Raw genomic sequence first — 14145 nt, 5'->3', positions numbered from 1 at the left:
CCCCCCTACTCTCTCATTCCCTCCCCCCCCTACTCTCTCAATCCCTCCCCCCTACTCTCTCAATCCCCCCCCCCTACTCTCATTCCCTCCCTCCCCCTACTCTCTCATTCCCTCCCCCCCCTACTCTCATTCCCTCCCTCCCCCTACTCTCTCATTCCCTCCCCCCCCTACTCTCATTCCCTCCCCCCCCTACTCTCTCATTCCCTCCCCCCCACTCTCTCATTCCCCCCCCTCTAATGTAGCGTGGCTGAGCTCTGTTTGGTCCATGGTATAGGAGCATTTGGTTCCTGTACCCGGCCGGACTGACAGGAAGCGCACACTAAGTGTGCACTTCCTTTCAGTCCGGCCGGGTACAGGAAACAAATAATCCTGTACCGCGGACCGAACAGAGCTCAGCCACGCTACATTAGAGGCGCTTCCCTCCTGTCAGTCTCTCTCTTCAGGCTGCGCCCGGGCGGTGCACAATCATAGACGCGGCAGCCGCCCAGTGCGGGGAAGGGCCCGCCGCCGTACTTTTAAAAAAAAACTTGCGGCAACGCTTTTTTTTAAAACCGCATGGGGCAGCTGCCTAAGTCGCCTTACAGGTGGCGCCGGCCCTTAGTATATCCAGACCCTGCAGAGCATTACATCCCAGTACATTCAAGAGTTAAACATGGTGGTGACAGGATCTCAGCTCCGCCCCCTCCATGTCTCCGGAGGCCCCATGAGGCTCTTGTCCTGTCAGGAGATCTGCTGCAGTAATAGAGGAATCACCGCCCTACACGGGACCCGCCTCCACCGCTGAGCTCCGCCCCTCCTGATCACATGACAGTGATGTCATCCCAGGTCCTTCAGCTCTTGCATATTCAGTCTCTGCAGAGCTTTACATCTCAGTATATCCAGTCCCTGCAGAGCATTACATCTGTATCACTCTCCTATTGATGTTCTAGCTGACCAGAAAGATCACAGGTTTTACAAAACCCCATCACTGCTTCACCCTTACTGATCACACAGGCATTACATCGTCACTCCCTCCACTACTGATCCCCGCCCCCTCCTGATCACATGACGGTGACGTCATCCCAGGTCCTTCAGCTCTTGCAGTGCAGCAGATACAGAGCAGGTCCTGGTCGGTAGTCACTGCTGTGGTGTCTGGAGCCTCTTCTTCTCTCTGGTATCAGCCATTTCTCCAGAATCCCCCTTTATCCCCGGTGCTGGGGGCTCTGAGAAGCGGGGTCTCTCCAGGAGCAGTAAGTGCGGTTCTGGATCTCACTAATGCTCTTGTCCCTGGAGGATTTCCAGCCTCTCCCTCCTCATAAAGGGGCCTGCAGTACTAGAAGCCTCCAGCTCCTCCAGGTCTCTCCTCTTCTCCTGAATGACCACCAAGGATGGACAGGAAGGAGATCAGCAGAAGACTATTAGACCTCACCTTGGAGATCATCTCCCTGCTGAGCGGAGAGGTAAACTTTTCTAGATTTCTCTCCTCTTTATTGTATTCTGTAACAAGTCAGACATCGGGAAGGAGAATCCATCATAGGAAGTGATAGGAAGAGTCCAGGGTCCTGGAGAACGGCCTCCAGACCTTCCAAGTGATGGAGAACCTGAAGATCAGCCACCAGTATGGTCAGTGATGGATCATGGAGACCAATAGTCTAATGTTGTAGGAGCCATGAGAAGGTAAGTAGGCACGTTGTACCCAGGAGGAGAGGAAGCAGAGGAGGAGATGGCCGGAGTGTGGCCTGGAGGGAGGATTTCTACCACTAGTCTGACATCTAGATGATACTGGACTATAACAAGGAGGCCTCCACTACGTCTAGAGGAAAGAAGGTTTCTCCACCAACATAGAAGAGGAGTCTTTACTGTAAGAGCAGTGAGACTATAGAGCTCTCTGCCAGAGGAAGGAGTCATGGGGGATTCTCTAGAAGAGTCCAGAAAGGGCCTGGAGGTCTGGAGGGTAATAATATTCCAGCTTCTAGTGTCTAGATTACTGGAGATGGGGCCTTGATCCAGGGAGGGATTCTGAGTGTAGATCTGGAGTCAGGAAGGAATTTCTTTCCCTAAGTGTCTCTCTCCATCCACAGGATTACACCATAGTGAAGAAGACATCGGGGGGGACTCCCATCATCCATGAGTCAGGAGGTTGGAGCAGGACCCCCATCACTGAGCCTTTCCCCCTGATACATGAGCAGAAGATCCTAGAACTCACCCACAAGATGATGGAGCTGCTGACTGGAGAGGTGACACTGCTGGGAATGCTGGGAAATTCTCCAGTAACAGCACTGGAGGGGTCTGGGTGATGACGGTGTCATTGTGTTGTCAGGTTCCTGTAAGGTGTCAGGATGTGGCGGTCTATTTCTCCATGGAGGAGTGGGAGTATGTAGGAGGATACAAGGATCTGTACAAGGAGGCCATGATGGAGGCTCCCCGGCCTCTGACATCACCAAGTAAGAAGAGACGAGGTGAGAAGAGGCCGTGTTAGAGCCTCAGTCCGGTCATGTGCAGTGTGTACACGTGTGTAATGACATGTAATGTAGGAGCTCCACATGTTATTCTCCGGTCACATCACGTTAGAGCCTACATTTCCCATATACATCACACTTCTCCATAGGCTCCATCCTCCTGACAGATATAGTGTCCTCTTGGCCTCCATCGGCCGGTACAGTAGATGACACTATTCTATACAGAGGATCCTGCAGGAGAACCTGCGCCGTGCCGTATACATGGGGCTTATGGGTGACGTCTGCCCCTGTGTGACTATATAGAATGATAGGACTGTACAGGGGAGACGTCACCTCCTTCTATCAGAGATCTACGTTAGGAAACCCTCCTGATATCTACCTCTGATGGAAGGCTCAGACGTGGTGTGAACATATCCTTATTCCATAGTCACTTTCCAGTAGTTCTCCTCCCTTCATGTCTGGGATCCTCTAGTCACTCCACAAGCAGAGAAGACACAAGGTGCTATATGTGACCGGAGAAGAAGGTGGGATCACCGGGCTCTTCTCTCTCCTCCTCCAGTCTGTGGTCCTGGCAGAGCGGACATGTGTCTTCTAGCAGTAGATGTACGGCCCGGAGTGTTCTAGCTGCGGAGGCTCCACAAATGTGCAGGCGGCCTATCACATACCTTACATACCCACCAAGCCAGCTCACCACACATGACGAGACTCGACTGTGTGTTCCTGAATCTCTTTGGTTAGATGCCCAGGACAGCAGAGCTCTCCACCCCCTCCACTATTTGCAGTAGATGTAGAGCTCCCGCCTGACTCTTCATGTCTCAGACTATTACAGGTTTTAAGGAACACACAGCCTTATCTGCAGCTGATACACAAGACCCACCTCTCGATATGGAGGCTGAGGATATCCCCGCTCCTGCAGGTGTAATACAGGCTTTACCTTGCTAGATAGAATCAATTTACTTAGATTGAAGTTCCTGTCCACATTTCTGTATCTTTTCCATAATTCCCCCGTGTGGTTCCCACAGAAGTTCTTTCATAGTCCCTGTAAGCAGATGCTGGAAATACTATGGGTGGGATCTGTTCCTAGACTCAGGGTGGAGACCCTCTGCTTACCAGTTGATTGGGGGAACTGGCCCTTCCAAGCTTTTGTCACCATTACCTGGCTCACCGATTATTAATGGTCACTGGTGGTTAAGGCCTCAGACTGTAATCCTGCCTTGTGTTTGGTATGTAGAGGGTTGGATTCTGATCGAGCTTTGAGGGATCTACTCTTGCGAGGACTTGGTCCTGTCCATCCCAACCTCCCCGAGCCAATGTTGGTCATGTTTAAAATATGGTATTATTATTAAATTGTCCCCTAAGGAAGAAGCCAAATGGTCACTGAACACTCCTCTGTGGCTTAATCTTCGGCCGCCACATTTTGGGAGATTCCCTGGTTCGGAGATGTCTCTCACCCATTGTTGATGGGAATTCATTGTAATCTTTTCAATATCTGCAATCTAATTTCAATAAACTTTATAATGACTCTCAGCTGAATCTTGCTTTGAGGGAGCCTTTCACTGGATCTCCTACTTCATGAAGGAACGGCTCAGTCTGTGGATCTGATGAAGCCACTTTCCGCCTCCTATAGGCAGCAGCTAGACATCTTCCTGCATCGAGGGAGAAGACGCTTGAAAGATGGCAGAGAGATATAGAGGGAGAGATCTCTGGTCTAGTTTAAGATGATTGTAAGAATCTCCTGGGCAGCACAGGTTCTCCTTTCATTAGTGCAGGTCCCATTTATCCATATAATGTATTATTTGGGTTGGGTTGGCCGCCCTCGTTGAATGGCTGATGGTACGATATCGTAAATGTTTTAGGACTGTCTTGAAGATGAGGAGTCTCACTTGGGTGCACCCTAAGATTTATCTGTATGGGATGGTGGATGGCCCTACAGACTTTGTGTACATTCCTATTGTATTATGCCGCTTATTCAGAGTTATTGGGCTCTTAGATCTTCTCTGGAGAACCCCGACCTACTTCTCCCTACTTGATTTTTTTCCTTTTCTCCCCTCTCCGTTTGCTCCGTTCCCAGTATTTCTCTGTATAGCACCGTCTGTGACTTTGCTGTGCATATTTTATGGTCCTATTGCTCTCTCTGTGGAATCAATGTTCCTTAAAAATATTTCTATATTAAATCTATATTTTATATGTTGATTCCAGAGATGAGTGAATTGACGACAATGCTCCGAATCAGAGTCCGTGTCCTTGCTCTGCTGATCAGAGCAGCGGCGCAGGCATGAAATTGTCAGGGCTAAATGTCTGGTCCTGGCAATGTGGCGGCAGGTGGACGCTTCTTCACCTGCGAGGACAGCCCCCCCACCGGTGAAGAAGCCCTCCTGATGAGACGTATCGAGTAATTCAGCTGTAATTTATTCCAATTTGTGTGAATCATTGTAAATTGACCGAGTAGTATCGGCCTGATTTGTATGCTCGACCTCGCCTAAACAACAGAAAAACCATGGCGGAACTGCACGTTTTTATCACCCTACAAAGAATTGTATTCCCCTTTTCCAATACAAGCTATGGTAAATGAAATGGTGCCCCCAAAAAATACAACACGTCCCACAAAAAAATAAGCCCTCCTATGGGCGGAAATGTAAAAACGTTGCAGAGGGGTAAAAAATGAAAATTGTCACGGTCTTTAAAGTGTAAATTTTTTGAAAGTGTTAGAAATACCCTAAAAATATACTTTAGGATCCATTTTGGTGGTAAAATGGTAAATGACGTTTGGGCCTCTGTAAGCAGTGTTCACTGCAGCGCATAGAGAATCCGTCACCACAGCCAAGTATGCGGCTTGCGGACACAGACTTGTATTATACGTGCTGCAGTGATGGGAGCACATCTCCCTGCCCCCGCCTTTTGCTGAAGGCTCTGCCATCGAGTATCAGTGCAGGATGCGCCGCAACGTTCTATGCAGAGGTTCCAGTGTGCAAAGCTCCTGCCTGTCCTCGCTACGCTCCACTGGAACCTCTGCGTAGAACGTTGCACAGTATCCTGCCCTGATACATGTGCTCCCGTCAGGACATATAATACAAATCAATATCCGTACACTGCATACATTTTGGACCGTGTATGACTTTTTGATCACTTTTTTATAAAAAAAAAAATTGGTAGGTGGAGCGACAAAAAACTGCAAATCAGCCATTTTTATTTTTTTCCAGTTATGGCATTCATCGTACGGGATAAATACATTTAGATTTTAATAGTTCACAAGTTTTGGGTTTATTGTTTAGAAGTTTTAATTGTTTATTTTTATAATGAGAAAAGGGGCTGATTTTGAATATTTTCATTTATTTTTTATTTTTTTAAGAACCTGCCCCAGGGGGTTGAATATGCGATCTTCAGGTTGCTTCTGCCTTACATTGCGATGAATTATAATTACAATGTATTGCAGATTAGCTATGTTCTTATAGAGCGCTGCCACCTTCAGGTCTCCCTAAAATCTACAGTTGTAATAGGCTGAGTTTCTTCGGAGAGACCCAGGCTATTGCAGACAATGAAAGGCTTCCCTGATCTCAGCACTGTTGAAGCAGTTCGTGCCCAGGGAGCGCAATGTTCCTGGAGAAAGCTGCCTCAGTTAGTGTGGTCACGATTAACTATGGCATCTTAGGGATTAAATGCCTGTGATCGGCGTTATTGCTGATCGCAGACATTTCCCTTGTATGTCTTACTGTGTGAAACAGCAGAAACCCGGTGGCTATGGGCTTGCTTTGTTCCAGAGTGGATACCATCTTGACAGAGACGAAATATGCTGTACATGTACGGCAGATGTCATCAAGTGGTTAATGTGCTGCAAAAAGGATGAACAAGCCTTTTACACGGCCTGATTATTGGGGATAAGTGCTTGTACTAATGTTTGTTCGCTATTATTGGCCCGACAATTGTACAGTGTAAATGTGGCTTTAGGGTGACGTAGTGAAACACTTACTGGAACCAGTAGCGGACTCTGTGTGTGTGTCTCTGTCTCTCTCTCTCTGTAGCTGCTCCATTCATGCACTGCAACTACAGTATAATCCATCTTTATCTCTGCCTCACTGCTCTCAGAACAGGGCAACAGGACAATTACTTGGTTATTCAAGGGGTTCTCTGGTTTCATAATTCATTTTTTTATTTATCTGCACAAAAAAAACTCAAATGGTGCATATTTTTGACCCATATACCTGTTTTTCATGAGCACTTTCCTTCCCCATTTTCCAGTTTCACTGCTTCCTGGCAGGATGTTTACATGCAGAACTTCCTGTTTTCATCAGCTTTCTGCAGGGTTTTCTAACCAAACCCATCATGCTTTGCTCTGTCGTGTTTCTCAGGGCTTGGTCCCCCTACCACACTCTTCTCTCAGTAGTAGTAACTCTTCCTAAACCTGTCCTCTCAATGTCAGTTAGGCAGAGCAAGCGCAGTGTCTGGATGATAAACCTGGGGCCGGGCTAGATAGTTTTTTTTCTATACCAAATATTTATTTTGGCTTATTTTGAGACAGATTTGTATGCTAGAATTGTTGTGCAATTTTGGTGCTAGATGGCACATCTTAGGCCACGCCCTTTGTTGATATTTGGCAAATTTTCACGCAGTTGGCAAAATTGTCTAGGAGCACTGACTGACGTGTTTCCAACTTAATAGATTTATCTACTTTATGGTTTGAAAAATATATCTATTTTTTTTTTTTTATCCTAACAGAAAATTCCAATAAGGACTCTGAGAAAAACTTCATGTTATCAGTAGATTATAAAGTAGAAGATGAAGATATCGGGCAGCGCTCTTCAGGAGAAAACCTCATTGCCTATAATGTCCATCCAGGACTTCACAGAACAGATCTGTCATATGATCTGCTCGAACACGAGGAACCTTCTGCTGACCAATCACAGATTGCAACCACAAGTACTGGCCAGAAAGAGGCTAAAAGATATCAGTGTGGGGAATGTGGAAAACAGTTTACACAACGCTCAGGTCTTTACACCCACAGAAGGATTCACACAGGAGAGAAGCCATATTCATGTTCAATATGTGGAAAATGTTTCGCATATAAATCGCTAGTTGTGAAGCATGAGAGAATACACACAGGAGAGAAGCCCTATTCATGCCCGGAATGTGGGAAATGTTTTACGACTAAATCAGATCTCGTTAAACATCATAGGCGTCACACAGGAGAGAAGCCATATTCATGCAGAGAGTGTGATAAATGTTTTATTACTAAAGACATCCTCAAGGTTCATCAGAGAAGTCACACAGGAGAGAAACCATTTAAATGTTCACTATGTGGGAAATGTTTTGCAGATAAATCCGGTCTTTCCAAACATCAGCTATATCACACAGGAGAGAAACCATTTTCATGTTCAGAATGTGGGAAGGGTTTTACAAGTAAATCAGATCTTGTTAAACATGAGAGAATTCACACAGGAGTGAAGCCATATGTATGTATGGAATGTGGTAAAGGTTTTACATGTAAATCAGATCTTATTAAACATGAGAGAACTCACACAGGAGAGAAGCCGTATTCATGTTTTAAGTGCGGGAAAAGTTTCAAAACTATATCAGATCTTGGTAAACATGAGAGGACTCACAAACCATAGCCGTATTCATCTTCAGAATGTGGAAAATGGTTTATTACTAAAGACAAACTCAAACAACATTCACACAGGAGAAAAAGTTACATGTACAGTGTAAAATGTTTACCTTCTAAAGCCACCCTCAAGGTTCACTAGGGAAGTCACACAGGAGAGAAGCCGTATTTATGTTCAGAATGTGAGAAATGTTTTATTTATAAAGACAACCTGAAGGTTTATCAAAGAAGTCACACAGGAGAGAACCCATAGTCATGTTCACTGTTGATATATTACTTCTATTTATATATTTATCTGTAGAACATTTTCTTGTTACACATTAGTGAATTCACCCTGGGGCAAAACAATTTGAGATTTTTTTTATGTGGAAAATGCTTTATAAGAAAGTCAAATTTTGAAACTACTCAGAGAGTTCACAAAAAAGAAACCATACTCTTGTTTGGAAGAAGAAAAAGGTTAGCAGAAAAAAAAATATTTTTAGTTATTCACAGATATTAAATGGACAATGTTTTGGATGGAATTAGCCTGGATCTGCTTAATACGCAAATTATATTTCCCTGAAGTCAACAGTGATCGGGATCTGTGGAGGAAAAGCATTGTGGATATGAGGAAGAGAAGAAGAGTTGCCTGTCAGAGCAGTGAAGATGAAGCTGCCATAAACCTTGCTTCTATATTCATACCTCGACCCACACTGCAGGGAATCCAGAGGACACCGTAAAGGAGGAAGGACCTCCCATGTGGACTGCTATGTAACATATATGGACATATCGATATTTGATCTTAATTCATACAGTATATAAAGATAAAGGTGATGGAAGTGTGGAAAAACAAGACTCGATTGGAATTCATACTAACCTGTTTAACCAAGAAACAAATCTGACATTTTCTTCTATGGCTTGAAAACCTCTTTGGCAAAAAACTCCAGCAGGCATTTATTATGGTCAGTATCTTATATCAGGATTTGTCAGATAAAACTAGGAGCACCTCTAGAACATGGAAGACGTGTAAATCCTTCCATTCTGCTTTTCTATATTATGTTCTGATTCCAGGATTCTCTTACAATTTCTGATACAGGATTCTGACCGAACTGCTCAAGTGTGAATGAGGCCGCACCGTCTGCTGGTCTCTTATATGGGAGGTTTTATTTCCTTTTCTTCCATGGAGATCATGTACAAAGACCTATGGGTAGAATCGGGTGCTCCATAAAGTGTAACTGTCATGAGAATTTTTTTTATATTGTGCAGAGCCAATGACTTGAATCATTTTTATTAAGGAAATGTGTCTTTTTTAAACTTTAGATATTTATTGATTCCATACAAGTGTTCATTTACAGAATACATACCGTATATCAATCAGAATCCACGCAGGGATCACGAGGAATCAAAATTTTAACTTTTTCAGTACCACACCAAATAATAACCATCAGAATAAACATAATTTGAAAACCTAGGCTAACATCATGCGTATTAAAGCGAACCTTTCACCTCATTTTCACTTTATAAACTAGCAACAGTACCTTATAGATTATCTTGAGTGTGTTGTTATCCATGTTAGTGCCGCTTTCCTGGGCTCTTTATACTTCAAAAAATCGTCTTATAAACTTCACATTCGGTGCTCCAACAGTCATGCAACCAGTCAAGGGGGTAGCCCTTCCATCTCCTCTGGCCGTACCGCCCCTGCCCTAACCCCTCCTCTATGCTCCTTAACTGACAGCCGGCTCAGTCGCCGGGACGGCGCTTCCGAAACCTGCGCATGCGCCGTCCTCCTCATTCGCCGCGCGATCCCGTCTGAAAATGAGGTGAAAGGCTCGCTTTAAGGTGTGTCAGCAAGACTTACCCTATCAGAGGAGTTGGTTACATTCATCGAGACAGAGACTATTCAAGGTTTGGCGAATTTATCCCACAAATCCCATGTTTGTGCCAATTTGGCCTGTGAGTTTTTTCTTTTAAGTGAAGAGCTTCTCTAGTCTAGGTCATAATTAAAATTGGAATTGGACTTCCAGAACCTCGCAATCATTGCCCTAGCTGCTAAGATGACCTGACCACAGCCTGTCCGCAGAAGGCCCACAAAACACAGGGCCAGGGATGGGGAAACAGGAATGTTATATCCTGTGAAGAAGGAGGAAGACTGCCTTCCAGAAGGTGGAGACCGGGGGGCCGTCCCACCACGTTTGTATGTGCCGATGAGACCAAAATGTGTGTCTCTTTATCAGCAGACATCTGTATCACTCTGAACACATTGCCCAAATAAAGTATATTACAAATCTCTGTCCCTACAAGATATAAAACATTGAAGTGTTGTAGCCACAGAGCAGCCAAGGTCCAGTTTTATCTTCTGTGACCATCCGTCTGGTTTCTGTTATGCAGGCCATAGAGTTCTATTATGACGAAATGCAAAACGGAACGCCTCTTAAAGGCATTCTGTTTTGCATTCAGTCATAGAATTCCGTGAAAACATAATCCATAATGGAATTGTAATAAAACCCGAGCTCGAACGCTGCCTGATAAGCTGTTGGGAATTTGCAGCGCTCACCAGAGTTCTGTTGAGCTCGGCGGCTCCCTAAAGCAGCTGATCGGTGGGGCTGCCAGGTGTCGGACCCCCGTCCATGTGATAATGATGACCTATCTTGAGAATAGCTCATCATTATAATTTCCTGGATAAACCCCTTAAGGCTACATGCACATGATGCAGATTATACTTTTTTTTTCCCAACAGATTCTTGTGCAGAAAAATCATACAGAACCGGCAGAGTGTACGATATTAGACACATCCTATGTACACGGTTTTTCCTTCCGTGTGGAAATGGATTCTGAAATCCGCAGCATGTCAATTATGGTCGCGTTTTTTTTTTTTGTGGATTTCACTCTCTAAAGGAAAGGTATAATCTGCAGCAAAATCTCATCAAATCCACAAAAAACGGAAGTAAAACATGCGATTTAGATGCAGAAACACAAAAATACACATGTAAATTTATGGGATTTTCTACATGTTCGCCCGCACCTGTGTGCAGGTGGCCTAACTATCGGTGAAACCACACTGATTTGTGGTAAAGCTTCATGTCATATTCACAGATTTGGCCGCACTTCAGCCGCGTCGTGCCTACAAGACGTGAATCCAGAATAACCGAGTGATGAATGCACTTAATGACATTTCCTTCTGTGGAATAAAGTTCTGTGAATTGTTTTTTAATGAATAATTGTAAGGTGTTTTTTTAGCTTTTTATACTGTGAATGATGATGAAATATTATCTGTCCACATAATCTACAAGGGGCGTCCTTACATTTCTATATGACCGTAGTCGGAGGCTCCATGAAGGCTCTGAAGGTCGAAGGAATGATTGGAAGGACTTGGATGTTCATGGCATATCCACAGGAGGTACCATAAATGGCTGATGCAGGTCCCACCTCTGGTTCCCATACCTATGTGGAGAGCGGGGGTCATCTATCACGCAGATCATGCTGATGTAAATGATTTTGATTGGTCTGACATGACACTTGGGTGCCTCTCACCAACCTTATCCAAACCTTATAATGCCCGGGGCCCTCACACAGGTTGTACTTACCTTGCTTCCCAGCACCCGCGTCTCTTCAGATGCCCATACGGCCACCGCTGCATCTCCCTGTTGTGCGGATCAGGGGGTACAGCCAATTACAGGCCATGACGGGGACGAGCCTTCCTAGCATGTGGGGCAGCGGCCGTGCGGGCATCAGAAGCGACACGAGTGCCAGGGAGCAAGGTAAGTAAAACCTATATGAAGGGCCTGGGCATTGGAGACAGCATTATAAGAGTTGATAACCCCTTTAAATGTGCCTGGAGTTGTGTGACATTCATTATCCAGTACCGCAAGGCATTGTTCACAATGAACCAGTCATCAGTGTGGGATGTGGCCAAAGGACGTCCACTTCTCTGCCTTACTGTGACTCTTCCAGTCTCTCTATCTCTGATACAACCTGCTGATGACACTCTAAGCTCAGGGGCCACTTCCATCTGAGAACATCCTGCTTGAAGCCTCACAATGGTGAGGTACTGTTGCTCAATTGTTAGGTATCGTCTTGGTCTCATGATCTCAAAATGTGAACAGCGTGATGAGGAGGACTGTTTAGATACCAATTGTAATTGAACCAAGAAATATATGGATTTTGCTGTTAAAGGATAACTGTCATATTTAGACCCTAATTTCAATTTTCATATAGAAGGATAACTGTCACATTTAGCCCCTAATTTCAATTTTCATATATGTAGTTACTAATAACATGATATTCTAGAATCAGTTACTATTAGACTGACTTACCCCATATTTAATAAGATTCAGCCCTTAGCAACCAGTCTGCATAAAACTGCAATTTCACTATTCAGTTAAGATGGCCGCCACTACCCTCACCTTGAGGCTAATCCCGCCTGCCCTCACTAGCCAGTAACAATAGCCCCCAAAAGTGTCAGTAACCAGAGCCCTCCCCCCTAAAGGGTTAATCTCCTGCAGCACAAAGGGGTCCTCTTACCTCATGTAGCTTTCATTTATACACTGAGCAGATGGCAGATCTCCCTTCCCTGGTCTGCGCTGCTCCAACTCTGCATTCTCCAGCTCTGCTGAGTGAGGGAGCGTCTGCCAAGTGCAGGGACAGGGAGAAGTGCACACAGCCCAGGCACTGTTATCAGCTGCTGGGGAGGACCTGGCTTTAATCATTTACTTACAGTCCCTGGCTTACAGCAGCCTGCTTCTGCGTCCTCCGTCCTTCAACAGATAGACGGACCAGGCCTAGCAACCCTATTTTAAGCGCAGGTAAAATTAGGCAGTACAGGGAACAAAAATGTGGAATTAAGGGGTAATTGAATACACAGTGAAAAGTTGAAATAGGGCCACCAAGGAGATATTAATCACCACAATCCAATACTCCAAAAAAACAAAAAAAAAAAGAGTAATCCTTTAAGCTCCTTGTTAGAGAACAGAAAATTGTGCAAAAAGTACTGAAACCTGGAACAGTTGGACGTGTGCATTCAAAAGTTTAGAGGTCACATTAAGTTCTCCTGTAAACGTTACAGTGAATTTTAGGTTCATCCTGAAATTTCACCCGCAAGCCAAATATCCCTGGCTTTTTGTGAGTAGTGTATATAGCAGGGGTGGCCAACCTTACAGACACAAAGAGCCAGAAAAAAAAATCGTATGGTTGCCAAGAGCCATAAGCTTTCCGTTTACACAAATATGCGTGCACACGACAGTATTACTGCAATTGAGTTATCAAACATTTAAAAGTGCATTTAAACCACCTTTCCTACCTGTAGTGTAGACAGCTTTAGTGAGACTTCTGGCAATCTTTGTTTTTCACAATGTGTTTCAAGATTTCTCAGATGACACCCCATGCACAGATGACCGCCCCATGCACAGATGACCGCCCGTGCTCAGATGACCACCCATGCTCAGATGACCGCCTTATGCTCAGATGACCGCCCCATGCTCAGATGACACCTTATGCTCAGATGACCGCCTCATGCTCAGATGACCGCCTTATGCTCAGATGACCGCCTTATGCTCAGATGACCGATGACCTGCCCATGCTCAGATGACACCTTATGCTCAGATGACCGCCTTATGCTCAGATGACCGCCCCATGCTCCGATGACCGCCCCATGCTCAGATGACCGCCCCATGCACAGATGATTGCTCTATGCTCAGATGACCGCCCCATGCTCAGATGACACCTTATGCTCAGATGACCGCCTCATGCTCAGATGACCGCCTTATGCTCAGATGACCACCTTATGCTCAGATGACCGATGACCTGCCCATGCTCAGATGACACCTTATGCTCAGATGACCGCCTTATGCTCAGATGACCGCCCCATGCTCCGATGACCGCCCCATGCTCAGATGACCGCCCCATGCACAGATGATTGCTCTATGCTCAGATGACCGCCCCATGCTCAGATGACCTCCCCATGCTCAGATGACACCTTATGCTCAGATGACCGCCTTATGCTCAGATGACCGCCCCATGCTCAGATGACCCTCCCCATGATCAGATGACCGCTCTATGCTCAGATGACCGCCCCATGCTCAGATGACCGCCTTATCAGATGACACCCCATGCTCAGATGACACCCCATGCTCAGAT

General features: G+C 45.4%; 1 protein-coding gene across 2 annotated transcripts; it reads left to right on the top strand.

Moving 5' to 3' along the window:
• The first annotated feature begins 1090 nt into the window (after positions 1–1090).
• On the top strand, positions 1091–8482 carry LOC120998362 (zinc finger protein 501-like). 2 transcript variants are annotated; one of them, XM_040429030.1, is made up of 4 exons: positions 1091–1439; positions 2061–2216; positions 2300–2423; positions 7152–8482. In XM_040429030.1, exons 1-4 carry the CDS (start codon positions 1368–1370, stop codon positions 8042–8044), a joined length of 1245 nt encoding a protein of 414 aa, XP_040284964.1. In that variant the 5' UTR covers positions 1091–1367; the 3' UTR covers positions 8045–8482. The 2 variants fall into 2 exon arrangements, with proteins under 2 accessions (XP_040284964.1, XP_040284963.1); XM_040429029.1 differs by having other exon boundaries at positions 2300–2438.
• Positions 8483–14145: the final 5663 nt, after the last annotated feature.

This window comes from Bufo bufo, chromosome 4, assembly GCF_905171765.1.
Source record: "Bufo bufo chromosome 4, aBufBuf1.1, whole genome shotgun sequence".
Taxonomy (NCBI): domain Eukaryota; kingdom Metazoa; phylum Chordata; class Amphibia; order Anura; family Bufonidae; genus Bufo; species Bufo bufo.
This window is presented reverse-complemented; position numbering and strand designations above follow the sequence as displayed.

What these genes read in the sequence shown, in the direction of transcription:
- LOC120998362 (XM_040429029.1), top strand. Translation starts at nt 1,368, where the DNA reads ATGGACAGGAAGGAGATCAGCAGAAGACTATTAGACCTCACCTTGGAG. An exon ending in TGGAGCTGCTGACTGGAGAG is followed by an intron (nt 2,217 to 2,299) that starts GTGACACTGCTG and finishes TTGTGTTGTCAG; the next exon opens with GTTCCTGTAAGGTGTCAGGA. An exon ending in ACCAAGTAAGAAGAGACGAG is followed by an intron (nt 2,439 to 7,151) that starts GTGAGAAGAGGC and finishes TTATCCTAACAG; the next exon opens with AAAATTCCAATAAGGACTCT.